The sequence below is a fragment of the Scyliorhinus torazame genome, chromosome 14, assembly GCF_047496885.1.
Source record: "Scyliorhinus torazame isolate Kashiwa2021f chromosome 14, sScyTor2.1, whole genome shotgun sequence".
NCBI classification, from domain to species: Eukaryota; Metazoa; Chordata; class Chondrichthyes; order Carcharhiniformes; family Scyliorhinidae; genus Scyliorhinus; species Scyliorhinus torazame.
In genome coordinates, this window is record NC_092720.1 from 198651170 (window position 1) to 198671941 (window position 20772).

Genomic DNA, 20772 nt, shown 5'->3' on the forward strand with positions numbered 1-20772 from the left:
GGTTAATCTTCATGGGGACATGCTCCCCACCCCCATCCCCACGCACGCACCCCATCCCACATGCATCACCACACACTCACACACTATATTGTTTAAAAATAAATTTAGAGTACCCAATTCATTTTATGTTCCAATTTATTGGCAATTTGATGTGGCCAATCCACCTAGCCTGTACATCTTTGGGTTGTGAGGGTGAGACCCACGCAAACACTGAGGGAAATGTGCAAACTCCTCATGGACAATGACCCGGGGCCTGGATCGAACTCTGGTCTTCGACGCCGTGAGGGAACAGTGCTAAGCACTGCGCCACCATGCCGCCCCTAAACAGACACACTACCCCGACCCTCCTGCACCCATCTTTTTTCTTTTAAATTTAGAGCACCCAATCATTTTGTTATTTTTTAAAATTAAGGGGCAATTTAGCATGGCCAATCCACCTAACCTGCACATCTTTGGGTTGTGGGGGTGAAACCCACGCAGACACGGCGAGAATGTGCAAACTCCACACGGACAGTGACCCTGGGCCAGGATTCAAACCCGGGTCCTCAGCGCCGTTGTCCCAGTGCTAACCACTGCACCATGTGCCACTTTCGCACACACCCATCTGACACGCACAGACCCAGCACACCAGCCCCCCACGAAAAACACACACACACTCATTCTTGATACTCACAATCACCCCAACGCACACACACACCTCTGACACACACACACCTGACACAGAGTTAACATTTCCTCAACGGGGATAGAAAGAAATTGATGAGGAGGATTTGCGAGTCACATAAATGTTGATTGTAATAATAACAATGATTATCGTCACAAGTAGGCTTACATTAACACTGCAATGAAGTGACTGTGAAAAACAACTAGTCGCCAAAATCCGGCGCCTGTTCGGGTACAGAGCGGGAGAATTGAGAATGTCCAAATTACCTATCAGCATGCCTTTGGGGACTTGTGGGAGCAACCGGAGGAAAGCCACGCAGAGAATGTGCAGAGTCCACAGAGCCGGGAATGGGACCTGGGATCGTGGAGCTGTGAAGCAACAGCAGGGCAGCAGGGTAGCAGAAGGGGATAGCACGGTGGCTTCACAGCGCCACGGTGCCAGATTCGATTCGCTGCTGGGTCACTGTCTGTGCGGAGTCTGTGTGGGTTTCCTCCAGGTGCTGCGGTGTCCTCCCACAGTGCAAAGAGGTGCTGGTTATGTGGACTGGCTATGCTAAACTGCCCTCATTGTCGAAAAAAGTTTAGGAGAGGTTAATGGGATAGGATAGAAGTGAGGGCTGAAGTGAGACGGTGCAGACTGGATGGGCTGAACGGCCTCATTCTGCACTGTATGTTCTGTGCTAACCACTGTGTTACTATGCTCTCCTGTTGTTGGCTCCGGGAGAGGTTTTTAGAGCGATCTTTCCAACATGTTGCTCGACCAGAAAAGGATCAATCTATTTTAGTTCCGTAAATCAGGGGAGAGCGCGAACGCAGTCCCCCACTACCACAAATTTTGCATTCCAGTATCCCGCATTTGGGGACATCGCAGGCGTCAGCACACCCGAAGTGCAATGGGCTAGCCTCGTCCTGGGCAAACCACCTTGTTGATCATGGTTTCACCCCTGCCAGGTATGTATGCTTAAAAACAGTACACCCTCCCAGTCCACACCACACATCACATCTTTCACTCACACTTACTGCATTTACACGGCCAAACTGTCACTTTACTTTCAATTATCTCTACCGAATTAGACTAGTTCTGTTGTATGATTTTGACAAATTGTCGAATATACCTCTCTATAAGAAACACATTGCCTAAAACGTCCGCTATGCTATTTGCATATTGGCCTGAAAAGGAAGTGAACCGCCCCTTATCTACCTATCAGTCAAACGATGGACCGTTTTCCGGAATGAAGACTATCTCTCTCAAAACTTTGTCTGTCCATCTTTATTCAGCAAGGAAACAATTAACTTTTCTGACACAGAAATAGAAAGATTGATGAGGAGGTTTTTGGAGTCACGAAGATATTGGTTGTTGTCTCTAGGAGAGGTTTTTTAGCGTCATGAGCAGTTTATTGAGAGGCATGTTTGCAGGTTTATTTGGGGGCGGGGTCAGGTTAATCTTCATGGGGACATGCTCCCCACCCCCATCCCCACGCACGCACCCCATCCCACATGCATCACCACACACTATATTGTTTAAAAATAAATTTAGAGTCCCCAATTCATTTTATGTTCCAATTTATTGGCAATTTGATGTGGCCAATCCACCTAGCCTGTACATCTTTGGGTTGTGAGGGTGAGACCCACGCAAACACTGAGGGAAATGTGCAAACTCCTCATGGACAATGACCCGGGGCCTGGATCGAACTCTGGTCTTCGACGCCGTGAGGGAACAGTGCTAAGCACTGCGCCACCATGCCGCCCCTAAACAGACACACTACCCCGACCCTCCTACACCCATCTTTTTTCTTTTAAATTTAGAGCACCCAATCATTTTGTTATTTTTTTAAATGAAGGGGCAATTTAGCATGGCCAATCCACCTAACCTGCACATCTTTGGGTTGTGGGGGTGAAACCCACGCAGACACGGCGAGAATGTGCAAACTCCACACGGACAGTGACCCTGGGCCAGGATTCAAACCCGGGTCCTCAGCGCCGTTGTCCCAGTGCTAACCACTGCACCATGTGCCACTTTCGCACACACCCATCTGACACGCACAGACCCAGCACACCAGCCCCCCACGAAAAACACACACACACTCATTCTTGATACTCACAATCACCCAACACACACACCCGACACTGAGTTAACATTTCTGCAACGGGGATAGAAAGAAATTGATGAGGAGGATGTGAGAGTCACAAAGATGTTGATTGTAATAAATACAATGATTATCGTCACAAGTAGGCTTACATTAACACTGCAATGAAGTTACTGTGAAAAACAACCAGTCGCCACAATCCGGCGCCTGTTCGGGTACAGAGCGGGAGAATTGAGAATGTCCAAATTACCTATCAGCATGCCTTTGGGGACTTGTGGGAGCAACCGGAGGAAAGCCACGCAGACACGTGGAGAATGTGCAGAGTCCACAGAGCCGGGAATGGGACCTGGGATCGTGGAGCTGTGAAGCAACTGCAGGGCAGCACGGTAGCAGAAGTGGATAGCACTGTGGCTTCACAGCACCAGGGTGCCAGATTCGCTTCGCCGCTGGGTCACTGTCTGTGCGGAGTCTGCGTGGGTTTCCTCCAGGTGCTGCGGTGTCCTCCCACAGTGCAAAGAAGTGCAGGTTATGTGGACTGGCCATGCTAAACTGCCCTCATTGTCGAAAAAAGTTTAGGAGAGGTTAATGGGATAGGATAGAAGTGAGGGCTGAAGTGGGTCGGTGCAGACTGGATGGGCTGAACGGCCCCATTCTGAACTGCATGCTCTATGCTAACCACTGTGTTACCATGCTACCCTGTTGTTGGCTCCTGGAGAGTTTTTAGGGCGATGCTTCCAACAGGTTGCTCAATCTGAAAAGGATCAATCTACTTTTGTTTCATAAATCAGGGGCGAGCGCGAACGCAGTCCCCCACTACCACAAATTTTGCAGTCGAGTATCCCGCATTTGGGGACATCGCAGGCGTCAGCACACCCGAAGTGCAATGGGCTAACTTCGTCCTGGGCGAACCACCTTTTTGATCATGGTTTCACCCCTGCCAGGTAAGTATGCTTAAAAACAGTACACCCTCCCAGTCCACACCACACATCACATCTTTCACTCACACTTACTGCATTTACACGGCCAAACTGTCACTTTACTTACAATTATCTCTACCGAATTAGACTAGTTCTGTTGTATGATTTTGACAAATTGTCGAATATACCTCTCTATAAGAAACACATTGCCTAAAACGTCCGCTATGTTATTTGCGTATTGGCCTTAAAAGGAAGCGAACCGCCCCATAGCTACCTGTCAGTCAAACGATGGACCGATTTCCGGAATGAAAACTTTCTCTCTCAAAACTTTGTCTGTCCATCTTTGTTCAGCAAGGAAACAATTAACTTTTCTGACACGGAAATAGAAAGATTGATGAGGAGGTTTTTGGAGTCCCCACCCCCATCCCCACGCACGCACCCCATCCCACATGCATCACCACACACTATATTGTTTAAAAATAAATTTAGAGTACCCAATTCATTTTATGTTCCAATTTATTGGCAATTTGATGTGGCCAATCCACCTAGCCTGTACATCTTTGGGTTGTGAGGGTGAGACCCACGCAAACACTGAGGAAAATGTGCAAACTCCTCATGGACAATGACCTGGGTCCTGGATCGAACTCTAGTCTTCAACGCCGTGAGGGAACAGTGCTAAGCACTGCGCCACCATGCTGCCCCTAAACAGACACACTACCCCGACACTCCTACACCCATCTTTTTTCTTTTAAATTTAGAGCACCCAATCATTTTGTTATTTTTTTAAATTAAGGGGCAATTTAGCATGGCCAATCCACCTAACCTGCACACCTTTGGGTTGTGGGGGTGAAACCCACGCAGACACGGCGAGAATGTGCAACCTCCACACGGACAGTGACCCTGGGCCAGGATTCAAACCCGGGTCCTCAGCGCCGTTGTCCCAGTGCTAACCACTGCACCATGTGCCACTTTCGCACACACCCATCTGACACGCACAGACCCAGCACACCAGCCCCCCACGAAAAACACACACACACTCATTCTTGATACTCACAATCACCCCAACGCACACACACACCTCTGACACACACACACCCGACACAGAGTTAACATTTCCTCAACGGGGATAGAAAGAAATTGATGAGGAGGATTTGAGAGTCACAAAGATAGGTCGTGATAGACGACAGGAAGGTCTGATAAACAGTGTTATCTGTTGGCTTCAGATCATACAGTCCGGCATAAAATAATTTACTGATCCTCAGGATGTCAGACAGCGATGACTTTACAGAGCCATCTTCTTCCTTCAGACTGCTGATCACAGAGGTCTCTCTGTGCACGTTTTGGAAGAAAAAGCATGAGCATTTTTCATCCTGCTCCACGGAGCGGACTCTGGAACGGAAGATAACCTTGGAGGCCTCCGAGGTGTAGAGCGAGGCTTGCTGGCTCTTCACCTCTTGGAGATCCTCCTTGACATCAACCCCCATCGACTGCAGCTGGAGCAGATTCTGCATACATTTCTGGAGCCTGGACATTGCCCCTCGTCTCTCTCTCACCTTTTGAATGCCTTTGAGGATGAAAAACCTTTTGATGTTCCCCTTGATTGCTTCCCACCAAAGATGTGGAGACTCAAAGAGGAGTTTGACGGTTCTCCAACCTTTGTAATCCCTTTTAAGTTCCTCGAGGTTCTCTGGAGTCAACAGTTTTACATTCAGCTTCCATGTCCCCCTGCCCGCCCCCTGGTTTTCCTGCATGTGACAGTTGGCCAGTAGGAGGCAGTGGTCAGAGAAGAACACCGGCTTAACAACGGTGGACCTGACCGTGAAAGCACGGGACACAAAGAGGAAGTCTATCCTGGAGCGGACGGACCCGTCTGGCTGTGACCATGTGTATCTACGCTGCGCTCCGTCTGCAGGGTTGCCGAAGACGTCAAGCAGCTTGGCATCTTTTACCATTTCCATCAGGAGCCTGGACGCAGCGTCTAGTTTGCTGTCAGCTCTGCTGGGTCGTCCAGCCGCATCGATGATGCAGTTCAAGTCACCGCCCAGATTGACAGGCTTGGAGGTGGCCAACAGCAGTGGGAGTTACTGAAGGACTGCCAGCCGCTCACTCTTTCTGGCCGGGGCGTACACGTTAATGAGTCTGAGAGGGACGTTTGTGTATTTAACGTCTGCTACTAACGTCCACCTACTACCTCCTTAACGTCGGAGATGGTGAAGTTGCCTCCCCGCAGCAGAATACCCAGGCCGGAGGAATGACAGTCGTTTCCTCCTGACCAGATGGATGGCCCGTGGGACCACCAGCTCGACCAGCGCCTGTATCTGTTGAGGTGAGGAATTCAACACTCCTGCAGGAGCAGTAGGTCGGCTTTCAACTTTGCTAGGTAGCCAAGTGTGGCTACACACCACAAAGTATCTTTAATGCTTCGTACATTGATAGTGCAATTTTAAACCCCATTATAAAAAGGTAGATTTACCAGTCTCAGAGTCCAGAGTCTATGCAGCTGGGTGTTCCAGCTGTTGAATGTTCCCCAGCATGCCGGTGGTGCTCGTAAACTGTTGCACAGTTGCAGGGTTGAGAAAGCTGTCCTGGTCCGCACTGGCCCCGTGAACTCGACGGGGATGCATTGGGGGGGTAGTGTAGCCCTGGCATCCGTCGTGCCATTCAGTGGGTGTTGGAGTTGCAGGCCGTTTTTCGCCTGGGTTGTTGCTGTTTGTTCATTTCTGGAGTTGGTCTGTGGCCTTATTTTTAATGTCTGGCATTTGGTGTTCGTTGATCATATTGCTGTTCCCATCCACCAGCGGTTGTTGATCTCGGCATGCTTTATTTCCTTCCCGGTCTGCGTTCTTACACTCACACTTACTGCACTTACACCGCCAAACCATTGCTTTATTTACAGTTTATTTACAGCCCAAGACCAGAAGAAGCAACAAAGAGCTGTGAAAAACAGGCTTTGCAACTTATGGGAGCGAAGAAACTAGGTAAACAAAAGCACCAACAGGGAATTCGGATACAGATTTATTGATGTTCACAGCACAGAAGGAGATCATTCATGTTCACATCGGTTCACAAGAATCTGACTACACTAATCTAATTTTTCAGTTTTTGTCTGGAATATACAAACATATGAAGCAGAAGTAGACTAATTGTCCCCTTAAGCCTGCTCCACTATTCAATAAGATCATAGCTAACCTGACTATAACCTCAACCCCACATTCCCACCTACCCCCTTTCTTAACAAGAATCAGCTGACCTCTGCCTTAAAGATATTCTATAAAGACTCTGCTTCCACTGCCTTTTGAGGAAGAGAGTTGCAAAGATTCATGACCCTCTGTCTTAAATGAGCGACCACTATTTTTGGAGACTGACCTCTAGTTCAATATTCTCCCACAAGAGTTGTCAAGATTGTACAGGATCTTATATGCTTCAACCGAGTCATCTTTTTGCTATCAGAACTCCAGCAAATGCAACCCTTGCTTGTCTAACCTATGTTCGTAAGACAAGCGTCCCATTCCTGGAAGATTGGTAGTACATTTCAAGAGAGTCATGGGGGATTATCCCCCAGAAAATAATGAATACTTTAATCCTTTTGATACTTTAGAATAATTGGATTTAGGACTTTTAAAAAGATAAAGTGACGTTTCTATTATCAACAAATACCACTGATCAAAACTCCTCTGGACCCAGGTCACACACACATTGCGCCTAATCAAACTCTCCAATCATTCACAAAGAAACTGAACTCCATCAAACTGCCCCTTTCACACACTGAACCCCATCAAACTGCCCCTTTCACAGAGCCATTGGACCACATCAAACACCCAAACCTTTCATAATTGTTTTTGCAAAAATATATTTTATTCTTAAAATATCTGAAAGTACATTACAAACATTTCAAAATGGCCATCACATAAAGCGCAATAATATTCAGGCTTCCTATATCGATCATGTTGAGCTCTGAGGTGCTTCAATGCAGCCAAAAGATTATTGTAGACATTTCAAAATAGTAATTGCAAAAAGTGCAGTGGTATTTAAATTGTTGGTGGAATATTACTGTGAGTCAATTTCCTGCTGTTTCATGCACTACAACAATGTCCACACTTCAACCCACATTTTATTCATCAACCTCTCACAGTGACAGGAAATACAGAATCCCTTTCTCACTCAATTTCTGCACGGATCCACATTAAGAGGAAAACATGTCAGATTTTGCACCAGTACTCAGGAAATTCCTGGTTTGGATGCCTTACAGCCAATATCTTACACCCATGTCGATGCTACGACCAAGAAAGCACAACAGCATCTATACTTCCTCAGGAAACTAAGGAAATTCGGCATGTCCCCATTGAGTCTTACCAATTTTTACAGATGCACCACATAAAGCATCCTATCTGGCTACATCACAGGCCTGGTATGGCAACTGCTCGGCCCAGCACAGTAAGAAACTACAGAGAGCTGTGAACACAGCCCAGTCCATCACGAGAACCCGCCTCCCATCCATTGATTCTGTCTACACCTCCCGCTGCCTTGAGAAAGTGGCAGCATAATCAAAGACTCCTCCCACCCGGGTTATTCACTCTTCCAACCCCTTCCATCGGGCAGGAGATACAAAAGTCTGAGAACACGCACAAACAGATTCCTGAATGTCCCTCTTATGGACTGAATTGATCTCTCCACACATCATCTCTACTGAGTGGTACTACACTCTGGATGCTTCACCCAATATCTGTGTCCATGTATTTACATTGTGTATCTATGTTTTTTCACATATGGACCGATCTGTCTGGACTATACACAGAACAATACTTTTCACTGTACCTCGGTACACTTGACAATGAACCCAAATCCAAATATCCGAGACTGCTCTGTCATCACCTCTGGATTTGTCCTGCCCACCAGCAGGTCGGAGGTGGTAGAACAGCGATATTCAGTCATGAGGGAATATCCCCAGGCATCCTCAACATTGACTCCTGATGCCATGAAGTCTCACAACATCAGGCCAAATATGGGCATGGATGCTGCGGTGTGATGGTTATCACCTGTCATCCTCTTTCAACTGCTGCATCACAGGGAGATGCTGGTGGAGTGAGAACGTGCTCTTTGTCCTGGAGGGGGGTGAATTTCTGGACTGGTATGGAGTTGCACTCATCCAGGGAAGTGAAGAGTATTCCATCCCACAGTGAACAGGTTCTGTGGAGTCAGGAGTTGAGTTACTTACCACAAAATTCCCAGGAGGTGGTGGCATAGTGGAATTGTCACTGGACGAGTAATCCAGAGTCCAATGCTCTGGGGAACCAGGTTCAAATCCCACCATGGCAGATAGTAACATTTCAATTCAATAAAATAATAAAAGGGCACCACGGTGGCACAGTGGCTAGGACTGTGGCTACACAATGCCAGGGTCCCAGTTCAATTTCCCACTGGGTCACTGTCCGTGCGGAGTCTGCACGTTCTCCCCGTGTCTGCGTGGGTTTCCTTCCACAGTCCAAAGACGTGCAGGTTAGGTGGATTGGCCATGCTAAATTGCCCTTCGTGTCCAAAAAGGTTAGGAGGGGTTATTGGGTTACGGGGATAGGGTGGAAGTGAGGACTTAAGTGGATCGGTGCAGACGCGGTGGTCCGAATGGCCTCCTTCTGCACTGTCTGTTCTATGTCTAATAATGACCATGAAACCATTGTCATAAAAACCCTCTAGGGAAGGAAGTCTGTCGTCCTTGCCTGGTCTGACCTACATATGACTTTAGGTCCACATCAACTAATCTGAAATGCCTCTCAAATGGCCCGGAAAGCTCCTCGTCTGAAGGGAAATTCGGGATGAGCAATAAAGGCTGGTTCAGCCTGTGACACCTGGAAATAGAAATTCCGCTGACCTGGGCCGGGATTCTCCCCTACCCGGCGGGACGGGGGGTCCTGGCGGGATGGAGTGGTGGGAACCACTCCGGCGTCGGGCCGCCCCAAAGGTGCGGATTTCTCCACACCTTTAGGGGCCACGCCCTCACCTTGAGGGGCTAGCCCCGCACCGGTGTGGTTGGCACGCCGCCGGCTGGCGGGAAAGGCCATTGGCGTCACGCCAGCCGGGGCCGAAGGGACCTCGCCGGTCGGCGGAAGGCCGCGCTTGCGCGGGAGCGTCGGAAGCTGCTGACGTCATCCCCGCGCATGCGCAGGGGGGGTCACTTCCGCGGAGGCAATGGCCGAGACGGAAGGAAAAGAGTGCCTCCATGGCACAGGCCCGCCCATGGATCAGTGGGCCCCCAATCGCTCACTACATGCGATCATGATTGATCTGCTATAATCCTCAAATCCATTTTCCCGCCTAATCCCCATAACCCTTGATTCCCTTACTGATTAAAAATCTGTCCATCTCAGCTTTATACTTAACGACCCAGCCTCTACAGCTCTCTCTGGTAAGGAATTCCACTGGTTCACTGCCCCCTAAGAGAAGAAATTCCTCCTCATCTTTGTCTTAAATGGGCAACCTCTTACTCTGAGATTATGCCCTTTGGTCCTCGACACTTACACAAGGGAAACAACCTCTCAGCATCTACCCTGTCAACCACCCTGAGAATGTTCCATGTCTCAATGAGGTCACATCTCATTCTTCATTCAAATACAAAGAGAAGTTATTGCAAGTGATTCTCTGTCTACAGTTGGATAGTTAACAATGGAACCAAAAGGACAGCACGGTGGCACAGTGGGTAGCACTGCTGCCTCATGGCGCCGAGGTCCCAGGTTTGATCCCGGCTCTGGGTCACTGTTCGTATGAAGTTTGCGCATTCTCCCCGTGTTTGTGTGGGTTTTGCCCCCACAACCCAAAGATGTGCAGGGTAGGTGGATTGACCATGCAAATTGCCCTTAATTGGAAAATCAAAATTTATATTAAAAAACGCAATAAACAATGGAACCAGGTGAGAGCAGTCCCAATCAGCTGGATGTCAGGAGAGAGATGATGGAGGAGGATAGTGTGGTCTCTGTGTCAAAAAGACTGGAGACAGGTCAAGAAGGATGAGGAGGGAAAGTTTACCTCTCCCACAGTCACATAGAAGAACAAAGAAAAGTACAGCACAGGAACAGGTCCTTCGGCCCTCCAAGCCTGTGCCAGGTATAAATAGAGAATTCCTACAGTGCAGAAAGGGGCCATTAGGCCCTTCAAGTCTGCACCAACCCTCCGAAAGAGCACCATACCTAGGCCCACCCCCATGCCCTATCCCTCAACCCCACCCAACCTGCACATCTTTGGACAACAAGGGGCAATGTTTGCATGGTCAATCCACCTAACCGGCACATCTTTGGACAACAAGGGGCAATGTTTGCATGTTCAATCCACCTAACCTGCACATGTTTGGACAACAAGGGGCAAAGTTTGCATGGTCAATCCACCTAACCTGCACATCTTTGGACTGTGGAGGGAAAGTAGAGCACCCGGAAGAAACCCACGCAGCCACGGAGTGAACGTACAACTCCACACAGTCACCCAAGACCGGAATTGAACCCATGTCTCTGGTGCTGTGAGGCAGCAGTGCGAACAACTCTGCCACCGTGCCACTCCTTAATGGGGCATACATTAGGATTAAAGATTGTGCAGGGCACAGGGACCTGGACATTCACATTTAAATGTGACAGACGTAACGAGAAAATAATTAAGGAGACACATTGTCTTTATTGTCTTTACAGAGATAGAGTTCGAAAGCAGGGAAGTTATGCTGGATATTTATTTAATATCCTCAGGGGTTCCTAGAAGATTAAACACAAAGGTTTATTTAGGAAAACAAAGTTAAAGGCCCCAAAGTGGCATACAGCACATAAGTCCCAGCCGGGATTACCGACCATGCCGGTCCCAATCCGGGCCGGCTTTTAAGTACCTGGTTCACGAGTCCCAGCTGCTAGGCCTCTACCCCTCAGTGGGGGAGCTCGTATTACACCAGCCCCACGAGGAGAGCAATTGAGTCATCCCCGTGGTCTCATGAGGGTTATTACAATTTGTAGAAACACTGGTTTGGACACAGAGTTCTGTATCCAGTGCACAAGAAGGACGTGAAGGTCCCTTTTAGGTGCACAAGGAGATTCATCAGAATCATTCCAGGGATGAGGAATTTCAGTTACAGGACTAAATTGGAAGCAATGGGGTTATTTTCCTTGGAGCAAGGAGAGACTGAATTATACAAAATGATGACAAAAGTTGACAAAGGTTGATGCACTAAGCGTCAAGAACCACAAAGACATGTGAGACTTTAACTAAGGCTTTAATACACTACATAGGAAGCTTACACGACACAGACGACCCCAGACAAAATGGGTCCGGTCTCAGAAGTTGGGTCTTATACTTAACTCCCGGGGGAGTGGCTAAGGCGGAGCTCTCCGTGGCCAGGTCAGGTTACATACAGGTGACTGAACCTCTACAGAGCTACAGTACAATACACAGTACCATACACAGCATTACAGGGCCACGTTACACACAACTATTATATAACTATGTACAATGCTAGGGAAGTACAGTGGTGTATCACCACAAAGGTAAACTGTTCCTATCATATTGCTGAGGGTAAAGTCTAGAAGACACAGACGTCAGGTTTTGGGCAAGGCATACGCTGGGGGTACTTACTCCTGTGACCGGTCTGGTGCTGGAGGTCATTGTATCTCTGGATGCAGAGAAGGCGTTTAAACGAGTGGAGTGGGGATACCTCTTTACTCTTTTGGAGATATTTGGGCTGGGTCCCGGGTTTGTGTCCTCAGTGCGGCTGTTGTATGCAACGGCATACATAATAATATGACCTCTGCGACCTTTCGGCTACATTGGGGCAAGAGGCAGGGATGTCCGCTGTCTCCTTTGTTGTTTGTGATGGCAATTGAGCCGTTGGCTATGGTGTTGAGGGCCTTGAAGGAATGGAAGGGGATATTTAGAGGGGGGGGTGGAGCACAGGTCCCATTATATACTGACAATTTACTGTTATATGTAAGAGACCCAGAAGCATCTATTGGGAGCTTTATGGAGATTTAGCAGGGCTTTGGGACTTTCTTTGGCTTTAAGCAGAATACAGGGAAGAGTGAATATTTTGTGATGGGGAGGTCGGGGGGCGGGGAACTGGACTGAGGGGTTGCCGTTTAATTGGGCAGGGGCTAGCTTCAGGTACTTAGGGGTACAGGTGGCAGGGGATTAGGGAAGGCTTTGGAAGCTGAATTATATGAGCTTGATGGCGAGGGTCAAGCAGACCTGACTCCCACCATCTTAGGCTGGCTCAGTCCAGTCAGTTAGAATGAATGCCTTGCCGATTCCTGTTCCAGTGCCTCCCGGTGTTTCTGCCCAAGTTGTTTTTTCAAGATGTGGACCGGCTTATTAATAATAATAATCGTTATTGTCACAAGTAGGCTTACATTAACACTGCAATTAAGTTACTGTGAAAATCTCCATGTCGCCACATTCCAGCGCCTGTTTGGATACGCTGAGGGAGAATTCAGAATGTCCAAATTACCTAAAAGCATGTCTTTCGGAACTTGTGGGAGGAAACTGGAGCAACTGGAGGAAACCCACTCAGACATGGGGAGAATGTGCAGACAGTGACCCAGCGGGGAATCGAAACCAGGTCCCTGGCACTGTAAAGCAACAGTGCTAACCACTGTGCTACCGTGGTTTATCTGGGCGGGTAAGGTCCCCAGGATTTGAAGGGGGAGCTTCAGAGGGTTGTTTGCCAGCTTGGAGGAGTTAAAGGACACAGTCGGGTTCAGGTGCCTCTAGGTGCGGAGCTGGATGTTAAGCGGTTGCGACAAGCATTCCCGGTTGTTCAGCCATCTACCTTGTTGGAGTGGATTTTATCCTGTGCGGGATCAGTGGAAGGTAGTACATCCAGAATGTACCAGCGAATAGTGGGAGAGGAGCTGAGTTTGGATGAGGGGGTGAAGGCGAAATGGGTGGAGGAGTTGGGGCCGATACTGGATGAAGGGGGGGGGTGGAGTGAGGCGTTGAGGAGGGTGAACGTGACATTGTCTTGCACGAGGCTGAGGTTAATTCCGTTAAAGGTAGTTTCTCAGGCACATCTCACCAAATTGAGGATGAGCCAATTTTTTTGAAGGGACAGAGGACAGGCACGAGCATTGTTTGAGGGGGCCTGCGCACCATACGCACATGTTCTGGTCCTGCCCCAAGCTGGTGGAGTTTTGGAGGTCCTTTTCTGACACCATGCCGGCGATCCTGAATGTGGGGATGGAACCCTGCCCAATGGCAGCGGATTGTGGGATCTCCGATGTGCCGGAACTGTGGACGCGGACTGCGGTCCTGGCCTTCATGTCGTTGGTGGCACGGCGCCTATCCTGTTGGGCTGTAGGCTGGCGGTACCGCTACAGGATTTGATGGAGATTTTTGCTCCTCAAGAAGCTCCCGTACCGGCCTCCCTGAACAGGCGCTGGAATGTGGCGACTAGGGGCTTTTCACAGTAACTTCATTGAAGCCTACTTGTGACAATAAGCAATTATTATTATTATTATTATTATTAATAAATATACTGTAAGGGGTTCGATTGAGGGGTTCTATTGAAGATGGCAACCGTTTACAATATACAGTTGAATGGTAGAACCCTCAAGAGTATTGAAAGTCAGAGAGATCTAGGTGTACAGGTCCACAGGTCACTGAAAGGGGCAACACAGGTGGAGGAGGTAGTCAAGAAGGCATACGGCATGCTTGCCTTCATTGGCCGGGGCATTGAGTATAAGAATTGGCAAGTCATGTTGCAGCTGTATAGAACCTTAGTTAGGCCACACTTGGAGTATAGTGTTCAATTTTGGTCGCCACACTACCAGAAGGATGTGGAGGCTTTAGAGAGGGTGCAGAAGAGATTTACCAGGATGTTGCCTGGTATGGAGGGCATTAGCTATGAGGAACGGTTGAATAAACTCGGTTTGTTCTCACTGGAACGACAGAGGTTGAGGGGCGACCTGATAGAGGTCTACAAAATGATGAGGGGCATAGACAGAGTGGATAGTCAGAGGCTTTTCCCCAGGGTGGAGGGGTCAATTACTAGGGGGCATAGGTTTAAAGTGAGAGGGGCAAGGTTTAGAGTAGATGTACGAGGCAAGTTTTTTACACAGAGTGTAGTGGGCGCCTGGAACTCGCTGCCAGAGGAGGTGGTGGAAGCAAGGACGATAGTGACATTTAAGGGGCATCTTGACAAATACATGAATAGGATGGGAATAGAGGGATACGGACCCAGGAAGTGTAGAAGATTGTAGTTTAGTCAGGCAGCATGGTGGGCACGGGCTTGGAGGGCCGAAGGGCCTGTTCCTGTGCTGTACTTTTCTTTCTTCTTGTTGTTCTTTGTACTTTAAAGAATTGATAACTGCTAGATGTTTGGGGGGGGGGGGGCGCTGGTGTTACTCGCTTTTTTTGGGGGGGGGGAAGTTCTGGAAGGGGGAGGTGGTGTGGGCGAGTATTTTTTAAATGTTTGTTTGTATCTTTTATCACCTTCTGTATGAAATGTTAAAAATGTAATAACCCATCTAATGACCCGGCACCCGCTGCCCACCCGGGCGGCAGGGGCAGAGATCAGTGAATGATGTCCAAAGATGTGCGGGTTAGGTGGATTGGCAATGCTAAATTGCCCATCGTGTCCAAAATTGCCTTTAGTGTTGGGTGGGGTTACTGGTTTATGGGGATAGGGTGGAGGTGTGGGCTTGGGTGTGGTGCTCTTTCCAAGAGCCAGTGCAGACTCGATGGGCCGAATGGCCTCCTTCTGCACTGTAAATTCTATGATTTAAAAATGCGTTTGCAGAGTTACTGGAACAGAGTGAGGGATATGGGGCTGGATTATTCTGCAGTCCTTCCGCCTCTCCTGTGATGCAGAATGTTAACGTTTGCCAGAGGATGTTGTGAAATGTGTGGAGCGTGTTGAGTTTATTTCCGGGTTTGTGCCAGGCTGACTGATTCCTCCCCCAGGAGGTTGGGTTCTGTGCGGTCGCGGCGGCAGTGAAGAGTGAGGCAGCGGCTCCACATTGATCTCTGGCTGCTGGGTGGACGGTAGATTTGCGGAATGGGTCACCGATTCGCGCTCCTGTTGCTGCCCGGCTTCTTCCTGCTGCAGCCGGGCTTCTTCCTGGTGCAGCCGGCCCGGGCAGAAGGTGAGGAACTGAGCGGGGAAGAGGGAGAGAGTGAATTCCCGCCCAGGCTGGGAAAGGGGAATGTGAGCCGGCTGCTGGCAGTGGGTCACATCCCCCCCTTGCCCAGGAAGGTCAGAGGAACTGAGCACCGGGATCGCTGACAGGTCCAGGGTTGGGAATTGTTGTCTGCAGAGAATCTGGGAGATTTCATTCCCTCACCTCTGCCAATGAGAGCCAGGATTTTTAGGGTGACGGGTTTCCCTTCCTGCTATCTGAGGATTCCGAGGAGAATGCCTGCCCTGCATCCAGTTCACCCTCCACAAGGAGGAGAAGGGGGCCATCTAGGATGGGCGAGGTACATGGTGGAATTAAGGGGGCAGGAGTAAAATGGGGACGATGATGGATGGCAGGTCGAGGGAATTGGAGACGTAAGCCCCTTTACCCACGCCCCGGCCTCTTTACCCCCCCCCCGGCCTATTTACCCCCCCCCCCGCCTCTTTACCCCCCTCTCGGCCACTTCCCCCCCCCCCCCGCTGGCCTTTTTACACCCACCCACCTCTTTACCCCCCTCCCCGGCCACTTTACCCCCCCCCGACCTCTTTTCCCCCCGGCCCTCTTTAACCCCTCTCCCCGGCCCCTCTTTAACCCCTCTCCCCGGCCTCTTTACCCCCCCCCAACCTCTTTACCTCCTCTCGGCCTCTTTCCCCCCCCCCTCGGCCTCTTCCCCCCCCCCTCGGCCTCTTTAACCCCCCCACCTTTTTACCCCCCGCCTCTTTACCCCCCCGCCACTTAACCCCCTGCCTCTTTACCCCCGCCTCTTTACCCCACCTGGCTTCTTTACCCCCCCGCCTCTTTCCCCCCCCACCTCTTTACCCCCCCACCTCTTTACCCCCCCACCTCTTTACCCACCGCCTCTTTACCCCCATGCCCCTTTACCCCCCCGCCTCTTTACCCCCCTGCCTCTTTACCGCCCCGCCTCTTTACCCCCTCTTTACCCCCCCTCTTTACCCCCGCCTCTTTTACCCCCCCCCCTCTTTACCCCCCGCCTCTTTACCCCCCCCCGGCCTCTTTACCCCCCCCCCCGGCCACTTTACCCCCCCCCCCGGCCTCTTAAACCCCCCGCCTCTTTACCCCCCCGCCTCTTTACCCCACCCTGGCCTCTTTACCCCCCCCGCCCTTTACCCTCCCTCTCCAGCCACTTCCCCCCCCCCGGCCTCTTTAACCCCCAGGCCTCTTTACCCCCCCCTCTGGCCTCTTTACCCCCCTCTGGCCTCTTTACCCCCCCTCTGGCCTCTTTACCCCCCCCTCCTGCTTTCTTTACCCCCCTCCTGCCTCTTTACCCCCCTCCTGCCTCTTTACCCCCCCGGCCTCTTTACCCCCCCAGCCTCTCTTACCCCCCCCCAGCCTCTTTACCCCCCCCCAGCCTCTCCCCCCCCGCCGGCCTCTCCCCCCCCCCCGCCTCTCTCCCCCCCCCCGCCTCTCTCCCCCCCCCCCAGCCTCTTTAACCCCTCCCGGCCTCTTTACCCCCCCCCCCCGGCCTCTTTAAACCCGCCCCCGCCTCTTTACATCTCCCCCCGGCCTCTTTACCCCCGGTTTCTTTACACCCCCCCCCCCGGCCTCTTACATCTCCCCCCGGCCTCTCTTACCCCCGGTTTCTTTACACCCCCCCCCCCCGGCCTCTTTACAACCCCCCCTGCCTCTTTACACCACCCCCCCCAGCCTCTCCCCCCCCACCGGCCTCTCCCCCCCCCCCGCCTCTCTCTCCCCCCCCCCGCCTCTCTCCCCCCCCCCCCAGCTCTTTAACCCCCCCCGGCTCTTTACATCTCCCCCCGGCCTCTTTACCCCCCGGTTTCTTTACACCCCCCCCCCGGCTCTTTACAACACCCCCGGCCTCTTTACACCCCACCGGCTTCTTTACACCCCCCCCCCCCGCTTCTTTACACCGCCCCCCCCCCCAGCTTCTTTACACCGCCCCCCCCCCGGCTTCTTTACACCCCCCCCCCCCCGGCTTCTTTACAACCCCCCCCCCGGCTTCTTTACACCCCCCCGGCTTCTTTACCCCCCCCCCCCGGCTTCTTTACACCCCCCCCGGCTTCTTTACCCCCCCCGCTTCTTTACGCCCCCCCCCGGCTTCTTACGCCCCCCCGGCTTCTTTACGCCCCCCCCCGGCTTCTTTACTCCCCCCCTGGCTTCTTTACGCCCCCCCCCCGGCTTCTTTACGCCCCCCCCCGGCCTCTTTACACCCCCCCCCCCCGGCTTCTTTACACTCCCCCCGGCCCTCTTTACCCCCTTCGCCTCTTTACACCCCCCTCGCCTCTTTACCCCCCCTCTCCTCTTTACACTCCCTCCGGCCTCTTTACCCCCCTCTCCTCTTTACCCCCTTCGCCTCTTTACACCCCCCTCGCCTCTTTACCCCCCCGGCCGCTTTACCCCCCCCAGCCTCTTTACCCCCCCCAGCCTCGTTATCCCCTCTCCCCTCTCCTCCACCCCTCCCCCTCTCTCTCCACCCCCTGCCCCCTCCACTCCACCCCCTCCCCGGCCTCTTTACCCACCTTCTCTGGCCTCTTTACCCGCCCCCCATTCCCCGGCCTCTTAACCCCCTCTCTCCCCGGCCTCTTTACCCCCCGTGCCTCTTTACCCCCGCACCAGCCTCTTTACCCGCCCCCCCCACTCCCTGGCCTCTTTTAAAAAAAAAAAAATATTCAAATAAGGTGCAATTTAGTGAGGCCAAAGACCTTGCACATCTTTGGATTGTGGGGTGAGACCCACGCAGATAAGGGGAGAATGTGCAAACTCCACACAGACAGTGGCCCAGGGCCGGGATCGAACCTGGATCTTGGCGCTGTGAGGCAGCAGTGCTAACCACTGCACCACCGCGCCGCCCGAATCTCACTGCTTAACCACGTGGTCAATCTTTGTGTCATCCACAAACTTACTGATCCTACCCCCACATAGTGTTGCTAACATAACATACGGGCAGCACGGTAGCATTGTGGATAGCACAATTGCTTCACAGCTCCAGGGTCCCAGGTTCGATTCCGGCTTGGGTCGCTGTCTGTGCGGAGTCTGCATATCCTCCCTGTGTGTGCGTGGGTTTCCTCGGGTGCTCCGGTTTCCACCCACAGTCCAAAGATGTGCAGGTTAGGTGGATTGTCATGCTAAATTGCCCTTAGTGTCCAAAATTGCCCTTAGTGTTGGGTGGGGTTACTGGGTTATGGGATAGGGTGGAGGTGTTGACCTTGGGTAGGGTGCTCTTTCCAAGAGCCGGTGCAGACTCGATGGCCGAATGCCTCCTTCTGCACTGTAAATTCTATGATAATCTATGATATGTCCAACCTAAATGTTGCTCGTTGTGTCTTACTTAATTTGCTCTGTTTTATAACCTTTGCTCTGAGTCGCCAGGTATCTTTATGATACCACCACGAGGTTCAAGTTCAAGTGCTGATCAATAACTCAATACACCAGTTAGTAAACTTCAAATTTAAAAACCTTATTATACACAGTCAATCACTACTCATGCATAAAACTCTACTTACTAGACTATCTCTAACACTAAAAGGCCTATACTTAGCTTTGGAACTGGCCCACCAGGACAGGGAACAAATGGCCTTTCGTTCGATTCTGAGTCTGCAGGCTTCCAAGCTGGTATAGACTGGTAGCTAGGAGCGCCTAGCTCGTAGCGTGCGTTGACTGTAGACTTACTTGGTTGATGCATCTACTAGGCAGGTCACGGTCAAGGGTTGATTCGAGCTGCTGAGAGACCCTGCCAAGAAGGACAAATTGAACTTGGGGACTCTATTTTATAGTCCCCATGGGCTTTGCACCCTTTTGGCGGACCCAGTACCTGGTTCCAAGTGATTGGACTGAGTTCTGATCACTTGGATCGATTTCTCCAATACTGAAGCTGTTCCCTGATCGCTGGGCGGTCCCTAAGTGTCCGTTGGCCTTCTTTGTGTTGCTCCTGCTGGCGCCGAGGAGTCTGGCTTGGTCTTGTTTACCTTAAAGGTTTCCAATTGTTCCTGGGGATCGCTCATTAATATGCAGATGGTGGTTAGTTTCAATGCTGTCTGGGTTCCTGCAAGTTCTGATTACAGGAAACTTTGCACCTGCTTGTTTTTCCTGCGCCTGACTGAATTCCCTGCATTCTTAGCGGATCTCCATTTTAAGTCGGGAAGTGGCCAACCCAGGTGGCTACAATAGTCACTACGTAATTTATATAAATGACTAGGGCAGCATGCAGGCACAGTGGTTAGCACTGCTGCCCACAGCACCGAGGTCCCAGGTTTGATCCCGGCTCTGGGTCACTGTCCGTGTGGAGTTTGCACATTCTACCCGTGTTTGTGTGGGTTTCACCCTCACAACCCAAAGATGTGCAGGTTAGGTGGATTACCACGCTAAATTGCTGCTTAATTGGAAAAATGAATTGGGTACTGTCATGTGAGAGTACCTTTTAAGAAATGGATGTTTAAGCAATGTACCTTTAAGAAAACAGTGATGTCAGAGAGTGGGTGGAGCTGAGCTCAGTTCAGCCATTTTGAAGTTTCAGTTTGAAAATAGCTTGGGTGTGCGTCTGTGTTTTGCAGTGAGCTGGATCTGCTGTGATCTCTGCCATGAAAGATTATCTCTGGATCATTTGGGTGATTTAAACTCATAACAGTAAAGCCTTTAACCTGATGTGTTTCTGTTTAAAGGTGTTAAATCATGGATGTGATAGCCTGATGTGTTTCTGTTTAAAGGTGTTAAATCATGGATGTTGATAGGGATCACTCAAGGATTATTTAGTGTTGTAATTTTCAGCGTTTTCTTTGAAGTAAAGGGTGTTAAGAGAGCCACTGTTTATTTAAGAGGTTAAGTTGAGTTCATGGAATAAACATTTGTTTTGTGTTAAAAACCACGTGTCCATAATTGTAATATCACACCTGGAGAACAAGCCGCGTGCTTCAAAAGCAACAATCCATTAAAGGGAGAGGTTGGTTGAACGCCATGATACATTTTGGGGTTCTGAAAACGCCTTGTCCATAACAATTG

The 20772-nt window shown here is 50.6% G+C and overlaps 1 protein-coding gene and 2 non-coding genes across 3 annotated transcripts in view; 1 reads left to right on the top strand and 2 right to left on the bottom strand.

Moving 5' to 3' along the window:
- Positions 1–1458: 1458 nt before the first annotated feature.
- Positions 1459–1622, bottom strand: LOC140390852 (U1 spliceosomal RNA). The gene has a single exon (XR_011934907.1). It is a non-coding gene; the product is annotated as a U1 spliceosomal RNA (small nuclear RNA).
- Positions 1623–3535: 1913 nt separating this feature from the next.
- On the bottom strand, positions 3536–3699 carry LOC140390710 (U1 spliceosomal RNA). The gene has a single exon (XR_011934767.1). It is a non-coding gene; the product is annotated as a U1 spliceosomal RNA (small nuclear RNA).
- An 11876-nt stretch (positions 3700–15575) lies between these two features.
- The window catches only part of LOC140390334 (uncharacterized), a 141155-nt gene continuing 135958 nt past the window's right edge, over positions 15576–20772 (top strand). Inside the window, exon 1 of the mRNA XM_072475407.1 lies at positions 15576–15765. Coding sequence (XP_072331508.1) covers positions 15678–15765 — 88 coding nt within the window. The 5' untranslated portion in view covers positions 15576–15677. The remainder of the gene's footprint in view (positions 15766–20772) is intronic.